This window comes from Atractosteus spatula, chromosome 5 (genome assembly GCF_055471065.1).
Source record: "Atractosteus spatula isolate fAtrSpa1 chromosome 5, fAtrSpa1.hap1, whole genome shotgun sequence".
NCBI lineage: Eukaryota > Metazoa > Chordata > Actinopteri > Semionotiformes > Lepisosteidae > Atractosteus > Atractosteus spatula.
The window spans coordinates 25,193,381-25,213,331 of record NC_142710.1 but is presented as its reverse complement, the minus strand read 5'-3'; the positions used below and the strand labels follow the sequence as shown (position 1 = coordinate 25,213,331).

General features: G+C 36.0%; 1 protein-coding gene across 2 annotated transcripts in view; it reads right to left on the bottom strand.

The window, feature by feature from the left end:
• Window positions 1-19,142, bottom strand: part of cpxm2 (carboxypeptidase X, M14 family member 2) — a 60,017-nt gene extending 40,875 nt beyond the window's left edge. For both annotated transcript variants that reach the window (XR_016091093.1, XM_088917160.1), the window contains exons 1-3: window positions 18,638-19,142; window positions 15,305-15,394; window positions 1,998-2,107 (exon numbers count right to left, since the gene is read on the bottom strand). Coding sequence is in view for 1 of the 2 variants with exons in the window: in XM_088917160.1 (XP_088773286.1) it covers window positions 1,998-2,107; window positions 15,305-15,394; window positions 18,638-18,953 (516 nt within the window). In the remaining variant the exon portion in view is untranslated. The remainder of the gene's footprint in view (window positions 1-1,997; window positions 2,108-15,304; window positions 15,395-18,637) is intronic.
• Between the last annotated feature and the right edge of the window lie 809 nt (window positions 19,143-19,951).

Below are 19,951 nucleotides of genomic sequence, written 5' to 3'. Positions count from 1 at the left end.
TCAATGGAATACAATAACATGGAAATGTCCCCAAATAAAGGTGGGCAAGCCCAGAATAGCAATTTTAGGATTAATAATTGCTTGCACTTCTAAAGTGCTTTTTCCTCCCAAAGCACTTCAACTATAGGAAGGGGCCCATTGCATCATCCATTGAAGTACATGAAAGAAAAGGCAGCCGTAGATGAACATCAGCAGGGCCATCACACAGCAGATCAAGGGGAGACATGAAAAATAACTTCATGCGGTCAAATTTAGCCAGGACATTACACTAACCACCTTTAATTATCAAATAGCCAGGACCTCAGTTAACATCTCATTTGAAGGAAAGCAAAGAGTCCCCATCACACTACTGGGATATTGGTTTGAAAATTCAGGGCCAGAGGGAAGAGTGCCACTTACTGTTCCCCCAACTCCAACTAGAGTTAAAAAATAACTTTTGAACCATAAAATAGCATTAATATCAAATAACATCTGAGGTCAAATCACAAAAAGGGTTAATGGCTGTCACCAATAGCAAGGCTATTTTTTACAATAAAAATATAATCTTTGTTCTTGTACTTACCTTTCAAAGTTTTTTATTTTTTTCACCATTTCTTCTTCCAAGTAATTAAAATCTGAAAGCAGTTCTCTCAGAAAAAAAACTTCAGAGGGCTTCAGGAGCCCTTCTTAAATATAAAGTTCCACTAGTCTCTATGGCAACAGATCCTTTATAGTTTGTAGCAGAAGAAAAACATTTTTTATAGGCCCCCTCTTCAGATTTTGAAAACAAGTCTACTAATCAGAGATTTATTTTTAAAAATCATATTCAAAGTGATGCTTGTAAATGTTATATTTTTTCAAAGTTTATGAGACTTGGGTAAGCATTAAAAAAGTCCTTTTATTTTTCATTTTTGAGCATACTGTGGATCTACAGTAGGTACAAACACTGGACATGTTCTGTACATTGCTGAGAAAAAGTTTGTGAAACGTCTAGGTTGGTCCGCATTCTTACATTTTTTAAACCTAAAACATAACTAGAAATAAAGAAAGACTTAATAAAAGACAAAAATAACCCAATTAAATGTATAACATAAAGACATTGGACATATTTGAATTATTTTAATTTACAAAATGATCTAACAGTAAATATCCTGATGTAAAAACAAGGACACCTACGGTAGATGTTTCCTGTAACTATTTATCAGTCTCTCACATCGAAATTTAGGAATTTTAACCTATTCTTCCTTACAGAACTGCTTCAGGTCATCAAGAAACATTAAGGTGTTTTCTTGCCTGAACAGCTCACTATAGCATTTAAATGGGATCTAGGACTTTGAATTGGTCTACCCAAAACTAGACATTTTCTATTGTAGATCTGCTTGTGCTGTATAAGATCATTTATAACTTTCCATACACTGATTCTTAATGATTCATTTTTGTTCTACTTCATGCACCACTGCATTATAAAAAAATATTGAACTAGTAAATAGAAGCCCCTTTGGTTATTAAAAAAACACAGGTTTTGATAAAACAAGGGTAGGAAGGTAATAAAGGGTAATTACAAATAGGGGTTCACAAACATTTTTAATACTGTATGTCAGTACTGTACAATATGGATTGAGTTATAATAGACTACACTATGTATATTAACATGGACCACACCTGAGTACACTTGAAATGCAGAAAGGTTTTTCTATATCAGATCATCAAAACATGTTTCTCCCATTATCAAACAAGAAGCACACTGCATGAGGAAGTAAAGACAGGCAAATATACAGTATTTTTCAACTCATACATTTTAACAATACCCACTATAAAACCTGCTTATAGGGGAGATATTTTCAATCTTCATGTGAGCCGCTTGCAGCTGCACATTCCCAAATCCCTCTGTAATGAACCAATGTTGTTTTCCCTCTGAGTTTTTTATTTGAACAAAGACTTTGCTATTGAAATTCTGCACCTTTGCAGTGCTTGAGTGCTTGTTCTAGAGCATTCCAAGAGACAGAGCTTCTCCGCACCTGGATGTTCAGGCGTCCTCTGTGTGCTCCCAGGCCATACCGTTTGATTGTGGACGCATGCAGCTGGAAGTCATCAATTTTCAGGGTCTCCAGTCCCATTGGAGGACATTCTGTCAAGCAAAAAACATGAACCCCAGGTCACTCATCTTAGTATTAAAGCTAATGTTACACATTACAGTCACTTCTTCAGAAAGAAAGCAATGATACCTGACCCTGCGTTACTTTCTTAGCAGGGGAATCTCATTGAGAATGGAATTATAAGGCATATTGAAATCACATTAGTTAAATGAAAGAAATAACCTTACTGTACTGTATGCTTGATATTGGCAATTTAAATTCAAACTGTCTATAGGTTTAAATTAATTAGTTACTCAGACTTCATACGTTTTTTTAAAAAAATAAGTGCTTTCAAAGACAAAAGATTCACAAATATTTTAAAAGAAGTTCATAATGTATGTTTTTTTTAATGATCCCTGCAAAGGATGCGGACACTGGCTAATCTTTAGCTCATTTATTTCTGACACAAATCATCCAGTGTGCCGAGCAGTGCCTATGCATCTTGTAGTCTAATTAAATTTGTAGTAGGATGGATTCCAACTGGGTAAAAGAGGAGTCAGACATCAGCTTAACAATGACAGATTACCGGTACTTCTCTTTATACCCAGTAGTATTGAGTGATTTATTCTTCTGTCATGCTGTGTGTAAAATTAAATGTGTTGGGTTTTGTGAGGGAATCAAGGCCTTAAAAAACCCTGTTGTCAACAATGATATTTTTTTTCTGGTATAGTAAAGGCTGGAAGATGAAAAGTAAAGCATTCTTTATATCGTACATAGTACAGTATATATACGGTAAGCACAGTACATAAATACACATTAGAAAAGATTGGATCTAGGCTTAGATTGGATCTAATGGGATGATTGAAAGAAAAAAGCTTTGTAAGATATCGCAGAGGTTAAAGTGACACAAATAATTTTAATTAATTTATCACACAGAAATGAGATTTAACAAACCATTAAAAGCAAGACAGCCTCAAATGCCAAAATGTTGACAGCAGATTTTAGATATTGCATCTTGGCTACAGTAACAGTTGACAACCGGATAATCTTATCCATGTCCAATCAGAAACATAACAAAATTTGTAGGTCCAAAAATTATTCCAGTGCAGCTTCACCTATTTTGTTAAAGAGCCATTGCATCCCTTGAGCAACCACACTGTATATATCAGACCAAACATTCCCATGTATGAAAAGCAACTTTAATAGAAACAGTGATCTCTTACAAATAGCTATGGTGTCTGTCCTTAAGATCAAGTTAAAAAGATCACCTTGTTTTAACACAGTTCTATAAAACAATGAATAATTTAGATTGATGTGATTCCTCTGTTGTTCACAAACTAAAAGAATGCACTTCAGAAATAATAATAATTTCTGCCAAAAACTACATTTCACTACATTTTTAAATATCTGTGTTTCTAATGGTACAAGGCATAATGGATTTGATTACTTGGACATTCTAAGGTTTAAGATCATTGCAGCACTTCTTGCTCAGCTCTTACCACACATGTATCTAGAAGAGGGATTTCTGTAGTACAATAGTTATAAATTTAACATTTCATTATTTTATTATATATGTTTATCAACGGCTTTGGCAGGGATGCATCTTTTCACAGTCATCCTTGTGTAAAAGTACCTCAATAACCATACACATGCCAATGTCAATAGCAAAGTAACAGAATTGGTTTTGTGCTATCTGAGGGGAATTTGTATGTTCTACCCTTGTTCACATGGGCTTTCTCTAGGTGATCTAGTTTCCCCCCACACAGTCCAAAGACATGCTGTTAGGTTAATTGGCTTCTGTAAAAAATTGACCCTGATGTGAGCATGTGTGTGTTTTGTGTCTGTGTGTGCCCTGTGAAGGACTGGCGTCCTATCCAGAGTGTATCTTGCCTTGAGCCCATTGCCTGCCAAGATAGACATCTGCTCTCCCCTGCAACCCTGGATAAGCAGATTAGAAAATGAATGGACAGATCTACATATTTATAAAAATAAAGGTAAATATCGCAGTTCCTACTTTTTTAATGTCAGATGCGTAGTTTTTTCAGAAGCCGGTTCATAATACCCTAAATTTGACTGCACACCTTTTTGACTAGCAGTGCACTGGATATTATGTAAATCCCTCTTCCAATAACAAAGCATTTTATTAGAACAGATAATGTTTGTTTACACCAGCAGTTGATCAATTGCAGAGTGGATAAATAACCCCACTATACATTTTAAGATGATGTTGGGGTCTCTGTCCTCAAAACTCCAACATCAACTTAAACCTAATAGTCTTGTTGTAGAATTCCACAAAACTTTTCTTTACAGCTGAAAGTTTTTTTCTTTTGGGGGTTTTGTGTAAAACTCCAAGTGATATATAATTAAAATATCGTTATCATGTACAAGTAAAGATTTGGAGTTGGTCAAATGCTTTATTGGCAAGTCACTGCTGGCCGTTAATCATTTCACAAAAAGAACTTGCCAAAATACATGACAGAACATTTTAGAAAATGTATTTATGAACTGTTGCACAAGATCTCTGGTTAATTCTTAAACATTCTGCTTTACAGTGTAAACATACAGTGGGCTCCATGGACATAAATTTATTGTGTGGTGTGTATGCGGCTGTGTGGTTTCACCAATTGCTTGTTTCACTGCTCCTTAATGTAATGTTTTAGAAAAACTACACAAATTACACATCTGGTTCTGGCTTTTCCAAACTTTAAAAACGATTCACATTTAGTAATCTTGCAGTTTCTTATCCATAAAACATCGATCTGGGTCATGTAAATGTCACTATTGAATCTGTCTTGAGGATCTTAACAGTTTATCACAATGCATCCTATGAGATACAGAATCATCAACAGAATGCATAGGCTGCAAGGGAACAAGTAATAGGTTTATTCCATGCTGAAAAGAGAAGAAAGAAGTAGTCATGCACTTTTAATTCACACCCAAAGAAGGCTCCACAGCCGAAACGTTGTGTTTTCTTTCAATATATGTATACTTATGTACAGTGTGATCTCTGCATGTTGTACGTGGCTGTATTTATAACTACAGCAGGACTGAATGTACTGTACAAAGACTTTTAATGCCTTGCAGTCTCTCACATTTAGGCTTACAGGCATATATGTAATTTTGACTTCAATGTTTTTTTACGTCAGTGTACAGTACCCTTCCCTGCTGCAGGATCGTATTTAAATTTGCTTCTTCAGTCTTTCTTTTCATTTACTAATGTCTGGCAGTTGACGCAGCTCTTTATTATCTTTGATAGTACATGTTGAACTGAACTCCAAAGTGTGTGAGGTGAAGAGAGAAGAATGGGAAGCTTGTAGACCAGGAATACCCAATCAAACATGAATCAGTTTGTTATCGGCTTAAAAAGAACCGTTTAAAAAGATTCTCACATCTCTTCAGGTGCTGGTGCATTAAAAAAAAACCTAGAAAATCTGCAGCCAAACTGGCCCTCCAGCAGTAGGACTAGAAGCTCCCATTGGAAAAAATGCTTAATGTAGAAAATGAATATTTCACTCAGTTGTTTACAAAGAAAGATCCTGTCAATATCTCTTAGCCTAAGAAAAGCTGTCTAACAAGTACTGGGAGCATTTAATATGAGGAAGTAGAAGTCTGGACGTACTGTATAGCTGGAAGGTTCTGGGTTAAAATAGGTTGGAACTATGCCGTTGTGCCCTTTAGCAAGGTACTTCATTTAGATTCTTCGGGTAAAATACACAGTCTTTAACACTGCGTACATGTAAGTCACTTTGGATAAAGCATCAGCCAAATAAATTAATCATTAATAACTACATAAACAAATCTTTTAGACCTGGTGGTATTCTATCATTTGCTCTTTGGGAAACAAGAGATGTTGTTTATATGCTGTTAATAAATCTCTGCCAGCAGTCACTCAGAACAGTGAGCTACATTATCCATTAAATGTGCACCAAAACCAAAAAAAGACCAATTAATTTGTATTTCTATTACATGTCAAAATAAAAAAAATGAAAATAAGAATTCAGATAGAGGATCAACTGTGCGACAATAAGAGCAGAGGATACCTACATGTGGTTTTAGAAATAATGGGTCTTGTTTAACCTACTTGTTAGAGCTCTTTGAACAGAAAAGGGTAAGAAACAGAACATATGACACAATTTATTATGATTTTTTTACATTTTAATAAAGGATTTGTAATAAAGGATTAATTATCAAATTGCACACAACAATCACTCAAGGTAATGCAAGGATTTGAATTGAGAACTGGTTAAAAGTTAGAAAGCAGAGAGTACAGATTAAGGACATATACTGTACTCGGATGTGATGTACTTAGGAGAGGAGAACAGGGATCTGTAACTCCTAGACAAGTGCAGAGTATTGTACGGAAAGATTAGAAACACCAAGCTTGAAGAAGCAACTTAAGAAAAAAGCCTACACATACTGTACTGTAGGTAAGCCAGCAGCAATATCACCCTGCAACTGGCAACCCACTGAAGCTAAGTGGGTGTGAGCCTGGTCAGTACCTGGATGGGAGACCTCCTGGGAAGAACTAAGGTTGCTGCTGGAAGAAGTGTTAGTGGGGCCAGCAGGGGGTGCTCACCCTGCAGTGGCAGGGGCACTATACTGTAAAAAGGTGCCATTCTTCAGATGAGACATAAAACCTCTCTGTGGTCATTAAAAATCCCAGGGTGTTTCTTGAAAAGAGTAGGGGTGTAACCCTGGTGTCCCATTGGCCCTTACCAATCATGGCCTCCTAATAATCTCCATCTATGAATTGGCTTCATTAGTCTGTTCTCCTCCCACTAATAGCTGTGGTGTGTGGTGAGCATTCTGGTGCACTATGGCTGCCATTGCATCATCCAGGTGGAGTGTCCAGAAAGGACACTCCAGCACTGTAAAGCACATTACAAGTGTAAGCAAGTATTATTATAGGTATTTATGTTAATATAATATTTTCATCTTTATGAAAATGTGCAGAAATGTTGTTAATCACTGGATATTACAGTATGTTAAAATTGTACAATTCCTTAGTGATACCTTTAGAATATTGTGTTCAGTTTTGGTCATAGAAATATATACAGTATACGGTAGATAATCTGGAACCAGAAAAGATCAGAACCTAGGAAGATCTGACACATTCCTAGGCTTAAAGGAAAATCCTACAGATTTACAGAATAATGCTAGTCACCCATATTGTTCAAGGGAAAACTGGCTTCTTTCAATAAATGCCTACTGTAGCTGTTATTCTGAATAATTCACAGTCTATGGTCTTTTTCTTTTCTTAGGTGGCTAAATCTTTGTTCAGAATGTTTGTTGATGTCTTATAAGAATATATTTTCCTTTATTTTAACTTCACACTTTGATTCACTGTTTATTTTGTTCAAATAAAATTAAAGCACATTCATAAAATGAATGTTTTTTTCCTTTTTCTCTGTCTCACTACTACATATTTATTTTTCCACCATATATTAATTGTTCCTGTTGTTTACATTGTGTAGTGATGTCTGTTGTACCGTGTATGTCAAGAGAGGTCAGCGTGATTAAGAATTCCAATGTACAGTACGTGTACATATGGCAATAAACTATACTCCACTCTAAAAGTTTCCAATGTGTATGTTTTGAAGGTAGATTTAAAAAATCTGATAGGCAGATGTTTCTGCCTATACCGCTAAACCTTTTATTTTAATTTGGCATATTTTTTTAAATAAAAAATATCACAAACCTTTACAGATCTGCAAGAGCCAAAAAAAGAAACCATAAATGAATACAATAGAATAGAATCCTCATGTGGAGAACTTTCTTTTACCGGAACAATGAAATCGACTGTTCAGCTAAGGACAAAAAATCCAAACAAAGTAAATTATTGGTATCTCCAGGCTTTCATATTTTAAAACAAAACAACAAAAGACTGCAGAATCATTCAATATCATTCCAAAGACGTACTCTTTGACAGTTCTCTCAGGACCCATCAACCCTGTAAAAGGAGCACTGTTGCTTTCAATTAGTATGATTGTATAAATAGCTGTGAAGCAAACAGCTGAAATTGTACAGGATACAGAAAACAATAACAGATTCTTGGTTTTATGTCTACTATTCTTAAACAAGTGCTAGGAAGAAAAGAACCAGTTTTGTTTGTGGTTTTTCACAAAAAGGTGATCATTGTGCTTATAGAAAAAAAAAACTTTCAGCCCATTTCTATTCAAGACATTTATTGAGCCAAGAACAACAATCAATCAAACTGGCAACAAATATTGTTGAAAGATATTACCTTATCTATGATGGGTTTGATGGTGCAGATAAATAATTCCAGTTTTTCCATATATAAATTCTTTACAGAAAAAAAGTACCTTCAAGTTTCATCAACCCAAGTGAGTCACAATCTTGAATCTGCACCTTTCTGAATGCATTTCTATAAAACGTCTTTTTCTTACATATCACATTCATGCAGATGCCTGATTTAATTTTCAGTTTTTGATACTATATGTCTTTTTTTCAGTTGTATTTAAAAAGGCAAGAGCAGACTGCTTTTTGTGAGACATTTTCTATAGGAGTTTTTTAGTATATTTGAAAAGTTAAAATTCAGAATACATACTGTGCCTTGCAAAAGTATTCATGTCCTTGAACATTTTTTACATTTTATTGCTTTAATGTTTGCAACCATTAATACTTTGAAGTAGCAGTCAATATTTTACACATATTCTACACATCTTACTTCATACATTCAACATAAAAAAAGAAAGAACTACTGTAAATCGATAATCGATATGAAGGAAATATAGAAAAGTCATGATTACATATGTACTATTTAACACTTATGGATTGAAATCTGGACTAAAATCTGGATTAATTTGGTGCACAAAAAGACCTTAATGAGCTGTGCAATTAGCAATAAGCAATGAGTTGCCACTGTCTGTGTGCAACAATGTTGGAGAATGTGATAGAATACTGTAAGTACATCTACAGTATCTCTGCAAGATTCCTTAGTCATGTACTGTAGATAATTTCAAGCAAAGATGCAACCATAAAGAATAAACAAGTCAATGACAATGCTGCAGAAAGGCACAGATCAGTTTTTGAAAAAAATATTTTGAAGACATAGTATCTGTTTAAGCACAGTGACATTAATCATTAAGAAGTGTAAAGCACACAGACATCACCTGCAGTACATCAGGCTGTCACTCTGAATCGAGCTACTGGCCAAGGAGGAAACTGGTTATGGATACAACTGTAAAAGCAACAGTGATGTTGAAATTGCTGCAGCTGCAGCTGCAACCGCGGAGTTCAATGATTGAGAGAGAAGAAAACGTGGACAATTCAACAACACCCTGGCCACCCCACAAAGCTGGCCTGTCTGGCAGATTGGAAAACCTACAGTATCAAACCCAATATGGAGTTTGCAACAGACTCCAAAGACGTTAGTTTTTTCTCTTTGGTTTTTCCTGACATTTGTAACAAGATTGCAAAACAAGATTTTAAAATTTGTCAAAAATTGTCGGCAAAAAAGCCGATCAACGGGGGTCTGCTGTAAAAGGCACAAGCTAATACTGTACAGTATGTGTGGCTAGTGTTAGAAGCAAGAGAAGCTTTACTGTACATCTGTGATCCATGCTCTGTACCAGGTTGCTGATGTTGTTTTGTGGATTTTTGCTCTTTTTGAGTTGTAGAGTCTGGATGAGCATGTCTCTGAGCCCTAGATTACACGTTGCCCTAGATCATCCTACAAATGTTCAATGGCTTGAGTACAGCATCTGAAACACAACTGTCACATTCTCATTTCACAAATAGACGTGAATTCAACAGCAAGAGTGTTGTCCTGCTAGAAAACTGGCACATACAGACCTCGCCATTGTTTGGTCTATTGCACAAAACAATTAACATAAAGTTCTGTATATCTGCTCTACACTCACTGAAGTCCATCAGAGTGGTCTACACAGAACTTTATTTATCTTTAAAGAGGACTTGGCTCCACATAATTTTTAGTATCCAAGAAAATGTTCACTTTTCTTTTTCTTTAACTGAAGGTTTGGCAATAGAATGTAGAAGGTCAAGTAAATTTTCCCTAAAATATACAGTAATTAAACAAATTTCACTGAATATTTCATTGACCTTTTGCAGCAGTGAGCAACTCTGCTTGGCAAATGACTAATTTTAATACAGTACTTTAAAATACCATCATTAGTTGAAATGAGCCATTATTTCTCAACTGTAAAAATGCTGAAACTGGACTAAAGATCATTGCCATTTTATGCTCTAATATACACAACAGCACATTGTTTATTTAAAGTTTGCATAAGCAGTTAAGAGTAGATGTTTTCATTTTTAGGTGGGAAATGTTATTCTCTCTATTCAGGAAAAAGAAGCATTTCAGTTTGATCTGATATATGTAAATAAAGATCTCATATTAATCTAACAAAACATTTTTAACAAAGCATAGAAAGGAAATTATCCTTTCTTGTCATTAGCATGGGTCAATTTAGATTATTCATTTATGCTATTTAATACTAATTTATCAATTAATTCAATGACTGTAATACAAAAAGAAACATAATTTACTTTTCTCAAAGCCTGATATTTCCTGTAAAAACACCGATCTGAGATACTTTGTATCTTACACATATCCTACTGATATTTCAAGTAGTACATAGTACAAGTAGTGCTGTAAATAAATAAATGACAATCTTAGATAGGTTTAATGGTTTCGATTGCCCATTCTAAAACTGCGTTATTTCATTTCATGGTCCTTATTTAAGTGTGATGTTTCAAATTGGCTGGGGAATATTAGAAAACATGATCAAGAAATGCTGTTCTCCCTTCTCTTTTACTCCTCCACACTCTTTAATCAGTGTCACAAAGTCGGAAAATGACAGGCTATTACTATGGTAATTACTTATGGTCTGCTATTTTCAACGTATGTGCAATTAGAGTACAGTATGTCAAGAAAATTCAGTGCTGCATTAAGATAACATTTAGTTTAACTGGGAAATACTGTCTCTTTGGATTGGAACACGATTTAAGTATTTACTCATCTAAAAAAAATAATCAAACTGACTTTACTAATCAAAGTAATAAAAAACAAAGTGTCTTTGTTGTCAAAGTAGTCAAATATCAGCTAATAAACTATTCATTATCTTTATGTAGCCCAAGATTTTTGTTTAATGGCACATCTATGATAAGTGCTAAAAATAATGAACTCTTTATTTTTCTAGATGCAACAATGGTCTTGAAAATCAGTTTGGGAGTTGTAGAAAAAATCAGGTATAGTAAATATTTCTATGAGGGCAATTTGAAGAGGACAGCACAAATTGTTAATTCCAAATATTATCATACACTCAGCTTAGCTCTGTAGTGTGCTAAGACGAGGCCCGGTGCCCATGTTATCTGAGACGTGCTAAGTACAGAGTAAATATTGTCTGACCTCAATGTGAGGAAGAGTTTGGCTCCTTGGCATTGCTATATTTTCACAATCATTTGTTCCCTGCAGTACACCACTGCAATATAGACTTACAGACTTGAATGGGTCAAGTGGTTTGGTTAAGGCCTTTTTGAAGTCCAAGTCACTGCCTGAAGGGGACTTCAAGACTCTCTAGCTCCTGTTGACTCACACTGCCAGACCAAACAAACTTCGTTTCTATTGCTTGGTTTAATCCGACTCCCAGCAGGCAAATCTGTGCTTCTCTTTCCTAGGCTGCATTCACTTCCTCTCTCAGGCAAACAGCAGGGGCTGGGCCAGTGTGTGCTTCCAGGCAATTTGGCTGATACTTGGTCACAGCTGGCAACCAGCACTGGGATCAGTGTTGATTGCTGCTTCAAAATACCATGACTTGCAGTTTTGAATGTGGCAGTGACCCAAGGCTTCACTAGTTGGAAAGTGGAACTTTAGGTACATAAAGTAATTGTTCTTTACCACTTGTAACTCAGAACATATACTGTACCTGTAGATGTAACGTACTGTACATCTACTACTAAAGAATCAATCTAAAACTAAAAGGTATGAATGTACAGCATAAATATTTGTTTACTCCTTCTTGTGAAATGCACCATTTTGTGCATTTTTTTGTCCTTCTTGTGAAACAACCATTTTCGTGGTTAAATTACCAAACCAAAGATTTAACAATGTAATCTTTTCAAAATGATGATGGCTAACAGCTTTTCAATTGGATCTGCAAAAGGTTTTTTGTTTCAAACCACAGCTATTGGAGCTCACATTTCAGTTTGAGATTTCAAAGCAGGTATTTCCGTACAGGCATCAGTCTCTGTACATATAGAATGGGCTGCACATGGTTCCCATTACAACACTGTCACATGGCCAAGGCTACCCTCCCATGCACAGAGGAGCCATGGAGTTTAGAAAAAAGAAAATTATTCCAAGACACCTTTTTTCATAAAAACAGACCTTATAGTCAGACGTCACCCTCAAAACTTCACAGGAAGCAATGAAAACCAAACAGCCTTGATGAGCCCGGAAGAGTTAAGGATATGTACAGAACACTGATTGCATTAATTTAAATGTATATAATCACCTATTGGGACAGGAGGGGTGTTATTAACAAATACCGTTTGCTAATATACCTTTTAATTTTGAGACATTACCATAGACAGTAATTCCATACCTGGCATGTATAGTAGTGTTTTAAACATTAGGGTTTATATACTGTACTCAGCAGTAAAGATCAAAAGGCAATTTGCAATAACTGTAATTCTTGACTTACCATTGAGAAGAGAGCTTGATGTTCATGTAGAATTAGCCTGTGAGTTATAGTTGTTTCCTGAATCAAGATCATCTGTGCCACACAGTACATTCTTCCCTATTTTATTTTCAAGCACAGTAGTAAGGCTAAAGCAGTGAGAATTTAGAAAATTACAGAAGGCGAGATGGCAAAGAATGCAACTCCAGGTTGCATGGGAATTGGAACAGAATGCTGCATGCACACTTGCCCAGTTCTGTGCTTTGGAACTGGCAGGGCTGAACAGCATAGTGTGCCGGTTGTTCCTGGCTATTAAAACATGCTTTTGAAGAGCTTCCAGTTCTTGTAAAAATATAACCAATCATTTGGGGGAAGTAATTTTTGATTTGTGTGCATGACATCACCAGCAACAACAACCAAAAAATAATAGCAGTGGATATTTCTATCTAGACAACGCAGCACAATTATTTCACTCATCATTCAGTAGCCTTCATGTACAGGTACATTGTAGATAGGCAGTAAATTAAAACTGGCCTCAGGCATCGTACAGTACAAGTAGAACAATGAGACAATAGGGAAGTTCTTCAGAAAAAGCGTTATTTTCTTCATGCTGATTTGAAACCCAATCAAAGTGGAAAAACGTAACCTGAAAATGCCCAAAGAATATCATTTCAAGACAAGGCATTAATCAAAAAAAAGGATACCCCACCCCTATGCATTTACTGTTGATGTTTTTCATTTCTGGTTTGTACATTTGCCTTTACAATGATGTTTTTTGTTTTGTTTTTTGATTGTGCCCCATTGTTAACAGAAGAGAAGCTTCCCATCAATGCAATGAATACAAATCAAGGGAGAAGGCAGAGACATGGAGACAGAGAGAGGAATTTCTGTCAGATTGGGATCATTAGTAGGGTTGATGGGGATTGCATTCACCAGTGGAATGTCATGTACCTCTGTAGTTATAGAGTTGTTCTCCGTTTTTTTCATATATCAGGAACATAGGAAAGACTACATATGAGACGACTGGGATTGTTAAATGAAGTCACTGACATTGAGTCTGTTAAGGTCAAAAGATGCTTCACCTAGTGAAATTAATTACTCTATTTTACCCAGGCATGCATCACGAATTTACTTGAAATTGTTTTTTTTTACCTAAGGGCACTCTGAAGACTAATGATACTGTGGTTTTCTGGGAAGATAAAGGTATATTGTGCCTGTGGATGAAAATAATATTAAGCATTGACTTATGTCAAAATGGTGATATTCCAAAACAGAAAAATAATAGATCTTGTATAAAGCCTCACAAGCTTGAGGGATCAGCTCCATCTTGCAAGACCTCTAAACATATGAGCAGATAGTTTAAACATCAGTGAAAAGAAGGAAAGGGCCTGACATGCTTTTGGTCTTGAAAATTAATACTTTGCAAATTAACGACTATCAGGAATTCTTATTCATTCAGTGTTCCATTTGAATAAGGATGTGTCTCTCAAAAAGTCCTTTTGCCCCAGCAATTGAACTTTGCTCAACTCGTGAGTGTCTAATTTATTTATATCTGTTATTGGCTGGCACTGAAACCAGTCTGGAAATCATAAACCATAAATGTAGCTGGGTAGCTGATATTCCGCAGAATCAACATGCTGTTTTGTCCTTTCATCCTACTTAAAGATTTTCATTGTGGGATTAATATGGAAACCTGCTCTGGCAATATATCATCTGCCACCCGCAAAACTGCTTGTATTTCAAACAGCTTCAATGCATCTTTAGATATAAAAGGATTTTCCAATGTGCCCATCAGTGTGGGGGCATCACAAATTCTGTAGGCCTAAGGCTGGCATTTCAACTTTATCACCATCCCCATGGTAACAGCAGCAGCTAGCAGACCCTGCTTTATCCCTAAGTAAAGGGCATCACATTACTGCCTATTATTCTTTTCAGCTGTTGCAATGCTATTGTCCAGTTGTCCAGCTTGTCGGGATATACTCTTGCTTTTCAGGATAGAATACCAGTCTACCAGGTACTTTTCAAAAGCTAACCTATAGAAGATCATTTTTAAAAATAATAATGATAACAGTAGACCATAAGGAAAAAAGCTTATAACTGCACTTTCAAAAGGAAAGCAATGTGTCTATTTGGACATTTCTTAGTTCCTGGAACAGACTTCAATGCTTATGCAATGATTGTTTTTCCATTTTAAGGGCTGCTTCTGCTTTTTACAGAAAGTTAGACATTTGTCTTTATGTAACTTTAAACGTTTTCTTGGTTCCCTCAGCCCATACAGTACAGTACATGCAGAGGCGCTAGCACATTTGGACAGACATTCCACATTTGGAGGAGAGCTGGAACTAAACACACAGTTGCACATTTCATCAGACTGGATCTCTTTAACAGTTAAGTTAAAAATTGCTTACATTTTGAAAACACGGTCAAACGTATTTCTTTTTGTTTACCAGCATTTTCAATTTTAAGTCAAGGAAACAGAAGCATGCTTAAATGAAATATGAGAAAAAGTACTTGGGAGACCCATGTTACAGTATATATGACACATCCCATGTTCCTCCACAGAGTTACAGAAGTCTGCCCTTTACTTACGCTCTCTGACAGACTCATAGTTCCCTTCTCCTTCATTGCTGCCATTTGGAGTTTTCCAGCTTCCTTTTTTGTTCTTCTCAACCTTTTTTGCTGGAAAAATATTGAAAACAATAATAATGTCAAAAGGGCATTTCACATACTGTATATTGATATTATTTTATAATGATAAGTATGTGAAAAGCTATCCTTTACTACTTGGATAGCTTTTGCAAGAAGATGATGTATTCTGCAGAGAGCTTCTTGATTCGCTGTCCAGTGAAGTGGAGTCTTTCAGGTAGTGTGTTATCCAGGCTTTGACAAAGTAGCAAGAAATCAGCCCCTGACTGCACTGTTGTCTAAGCTTAACAACATCAATAAAGGCTGTTCTAAAACTTTTAGTGGAGATTATTACACTGGAAAAGAAAAGTACATTCTTGACAGTACCTATCATTATTTTGTAATGGTTTACAATTTGTCCTGCTGCTCAAAAGTGTTCTGCGATATTAGGAGCCACTTTAAACTCCTTTTTACATTTTAGTGCACTTCATCATGCCTTCTCTTTTCAAGATAGAGCTAGGCAATTACAGTGTGAGGAAAATCACTTGCTTAAGCTCTTTGTGCCAAACCCATCCTCAGGAAAACTATGAATTTGGGGGACTGTGTACGGTGAACTAAAAATAGAGCACCCTATGAACTCTTTTTCTTCTGATTTTACTGGTGGATTCATGTAAAGGAAGAGTGTCTACTCTCCATCATCATGAGAAAAACATCCATAGTGAACTAAAGAAAGGTCAGAAGAATGGGAATTCATTCCTCTTGCCCACTTTAGAGAAAATCTATGTGTCCAGAAATAAGGCTTTTTTAACTTTTACCAGGCATCAGCATTACAGTTCTTCTTTTTTGTTAAACCCCAGATGTATCTTAAAGAGAAGTACAGCATAAGTGCTGTACAATAGCTTTCACAACACTAGAAATATCCTTGGCCAAAGATGGGACTTCCTATTTGTACAAATGTAAACATTTTCCCCGTGATTTGCGGTGAGTAGATTCTGAATTCTGATTTTAATGTGAAGCAGTATTAGCAATTCAGTTTGCATATTTCACATTGATTTATTATCTTGCTCTTGGTATTATTCTTTTTCTAAAGTTCCGTATTGGTTATTGTAATTTAATTTGTGTATTTCCCATAACAGATAAGGTTAAACCCAACTAGCTTAACTGGTTGCTTGAAGTTAGTTGATCTGATAGTTCCATACAGCCATTTATTGAAGGAAGGAATGTCAGCTTCAACAACATGTTTGTTTGCCTTTTTATTCCCTATCCACAATATGTAGAAGACTATTATGATGTGTCAACTTAAACATCCAAATCTTTTTCATTGATAGCTTCTTCGAGATCAGTGTATATCTTTTTATGTTTTTCCATCTTTCTCTGCATCTCTACCAGGAGTTTTATCTGTAAACCTGAGTAGTTTGTTAACTATACCAGACTCAAGATCACAAATATTAAGGAACAGCAGCACCCCTAATACAGATCATTGTGATACTCACGAATGTACTATATGTTTCCTACTCTTTTATCAGTCCTTAATTCAAATAGATTAATTACCGCAAATGCCTACTGCCTACTGCCTACTGCCTACAATACTGTACATCTGGAGCTTACTTTTTGTCCTGTTTTCATTTTCTTGAGTACAGTTGAGATCATAGATGTGTTTTGTGCCGGTAAAGTGAGTGTCTTGCCTTTGTAGATCATTATGGGGGTCAATCACCAAAGTGATTCAAAGGAAATGTCAAGGCAAAGCAATATTAAGAATTTAGTACAGGGTACTGGACATTTAGCACTTCAAAATGTTCCACCTGTCTCCTATAGGTACTTCTTAGTGTGGCACATAATTGCAGATGCATAAATAATCTCACTGTTACAATTTGCACTCCAGGGATCTTTCCCCTCTAACACGTTTGACGTTATTGTGCTCCAGTCATACTTTCTGAGTCTCAGACATGTTCCTTCAAAACATGAATATCAGGTATGAGTATGAGTATGAGCACTAGCATCCTTTAGACTTCAAGGTTCATGTTTCCTTTTTGAAAAGTATTATACCTCATATACAGTATGTTTTGTAAACATTTCAGTTTGTTCCTGACCCATGCAATGTAGGTTGTAAATGCTGCTCCTCTTATAAAGACCACCTGGTTTCTGACAGCACTTAAACATCATTCTCCAGTTTGTAATCTATAATGGGAGCATGCCCTTGTAAAAATACCACCAACACAGGAAGCTGTCCTATGAACTGACCCCTGTCCCTCCTAGAAGGTCTAGTTTCCAGAACTGCAGCCAAATGTGATCAACTGCAGACGTCTCTCTTTTTAAGCATGTGTTTCAGATTACTCTTCTGATTACATAATCTTTATGCAGATCAAAATTTTATTCCTGACATAGTAAATAAGTGTGAAGAGATAATGTTGACAAGATTATTGCTTTATTTAATTTTTATGTTTGGCTGTTTGCTTTATTGAACAATGTAAAAAACATTTAAAACACAAATTCCATTTCAAAATGTAAGAAAATGCACTATACTGTACATTCAAATAAGAAGCATGTCTAATTGCTGGGTTATTTGAAAGAGTTTTTTAATCATCCTTCAATTCTTAACAGCAATATCCATATCATAACACAGGTACAGTAGTTAAGTTAAATTAATCTTTCTTGTAGTAGCTGCACAGTGATCTATACATTGTTGAATATGTTTATAAAACCATCCTATTTTGGATGATTAAACTATTGTATTTAACATTTAAAAACCTATATATGGCATTTTTACAGCAGGTATAGTAAATATAATTTCATTCAGCTACCGGAATATTGCAAATAATTATGACCTGGATATAAAGGCACTGGTCCCCTACTGAAAAGAAAAGCCTCTGGTGCTGCCCCCTAGTGCTTGATTTCCACTCAGTGCTCAAAGCTATATTTCTGTAGCTAATTAATGAACTGAAAACATAACAAGAAGAAAAGACTATCTTTAAAATAGTCTTGGCCAGATATAAATCCAAATTTTAAGCTTCACAAATGCAAACCGTATAAAGTTAGGATAATAAATTTCATAGCTACACATACATGCATAAAGCATGCATTGCTATTAATCAAATGGATCTTTACTTTTTAAAATAGATTTTATACTTGGTGGATTCGGAATAGACAATCAAACCTATTATAATAATACAGTAGATAAAAATCCATATGAATTATTGTATATACTGTATTCATATATTGAAACATTTCAATACATATAGACATAAAATCAATCCAAAATGAAAGTCAAAATTAAACATTAACATAAAGGAAAGGTACCTGATCTGGTCTCAGCAGCGGCTTTATCTGTTTGCTTCTCTTTCTCTTTTTTCCCCTTCTGTTCCTTCTGGCTGATTTTGGAGGTGCGGCGGCTCTCCCCTCCTGGCTCAGCCTCCACGGGCGTTTCAGTGTAGGGCACAGAATCTTCGGGTCCCGGGTCAGAGTAAAAGTGCTCCCTGTTGAGAATTTCCTGCAGGTAGTAATCCTCGTCTTCCGCCGGTATCCCATGGGTAACATCCAGGAGCAGCCCCAGCAGCCCAAACAGGGAGAGAGTGAGGAATGCAGAACAATATCCTCTTTTCAGCAAGGGGAACATAATCACTAGGATCCTGTTACTCCAGAGGCTGTTACAGGCTGGCTAAAGTCAAGCAGCACAGTCAGCTGGGCTTGATACGTCCCTCCTGGGTCACTGTCTGTCCCATCAGCTCCTGTACTGCTTCAGTTGTACTCCAGGACTGCAGTTTACAAACTTTCCTGAAAGCTCCAAGCAAGTGATGAATGCTCTAGAGCCAGGGGGTCCATGTGAATTCTTGCCGAGTAAAAAAAAAAAAGAAAAAACAGAGCACAAGAGAGAGAGACAGACATGGCTGGGGAGGGGGGAGAGGGATTTTCTGATTTCGATGTTGGCAGGTGGTTCAGGCACTAAAGGTCTCTCAAAGAGGTTTACAGGGATTTTTTTTTATTTGGCAAGAACCAGAGGCTGGACACAATTGCTATAAACACAAGGTAATCAAAACCACATCTCACAGCACATACACTGCTACTTTGTTTTAAGAAAAAGAAGGGACAGTTTGGCAAGAAAGGCTTTCAACTACACCCCCCTGCTCTAAGCCTCAGGTCCATAACAGTTGAAATCAGAGGAAAAGTCTGATTTTATTGCAGGGGAAATATTTCAAACTTATAAACCATTCAAAGTTTTACTGCCGTTTTTTTAAATTTAACTTCTAGAGTTTAGATTCACCTGTTCTTCATTCCAGTATCTTGTTGAAGTTTTTTTACTTAGTTAACAGACTGGTTTTGTGATAGAAGAGTTGGTCATAAAGCTGACCTACAGTACCATAATAATATTATTAATATACAAAAAGCTTTATTAACTTCATACTGACATGGGCGATAAAGCCCATGATTTTGAAAAGCTACTGCTACCCAGCAAAATAAATACCAACAAAGCAAGGATAAATTGTTTGCTACTACATACAGTACATACTTTGTAAAAGCTACTTAGAAAATCGGTTTTAATCTTCCTGACATGGCATTTGCTTGCTAGAACATTCCAAAGCACTGTCTTGAGCAGCAACGGTAAGTTTTTTCATT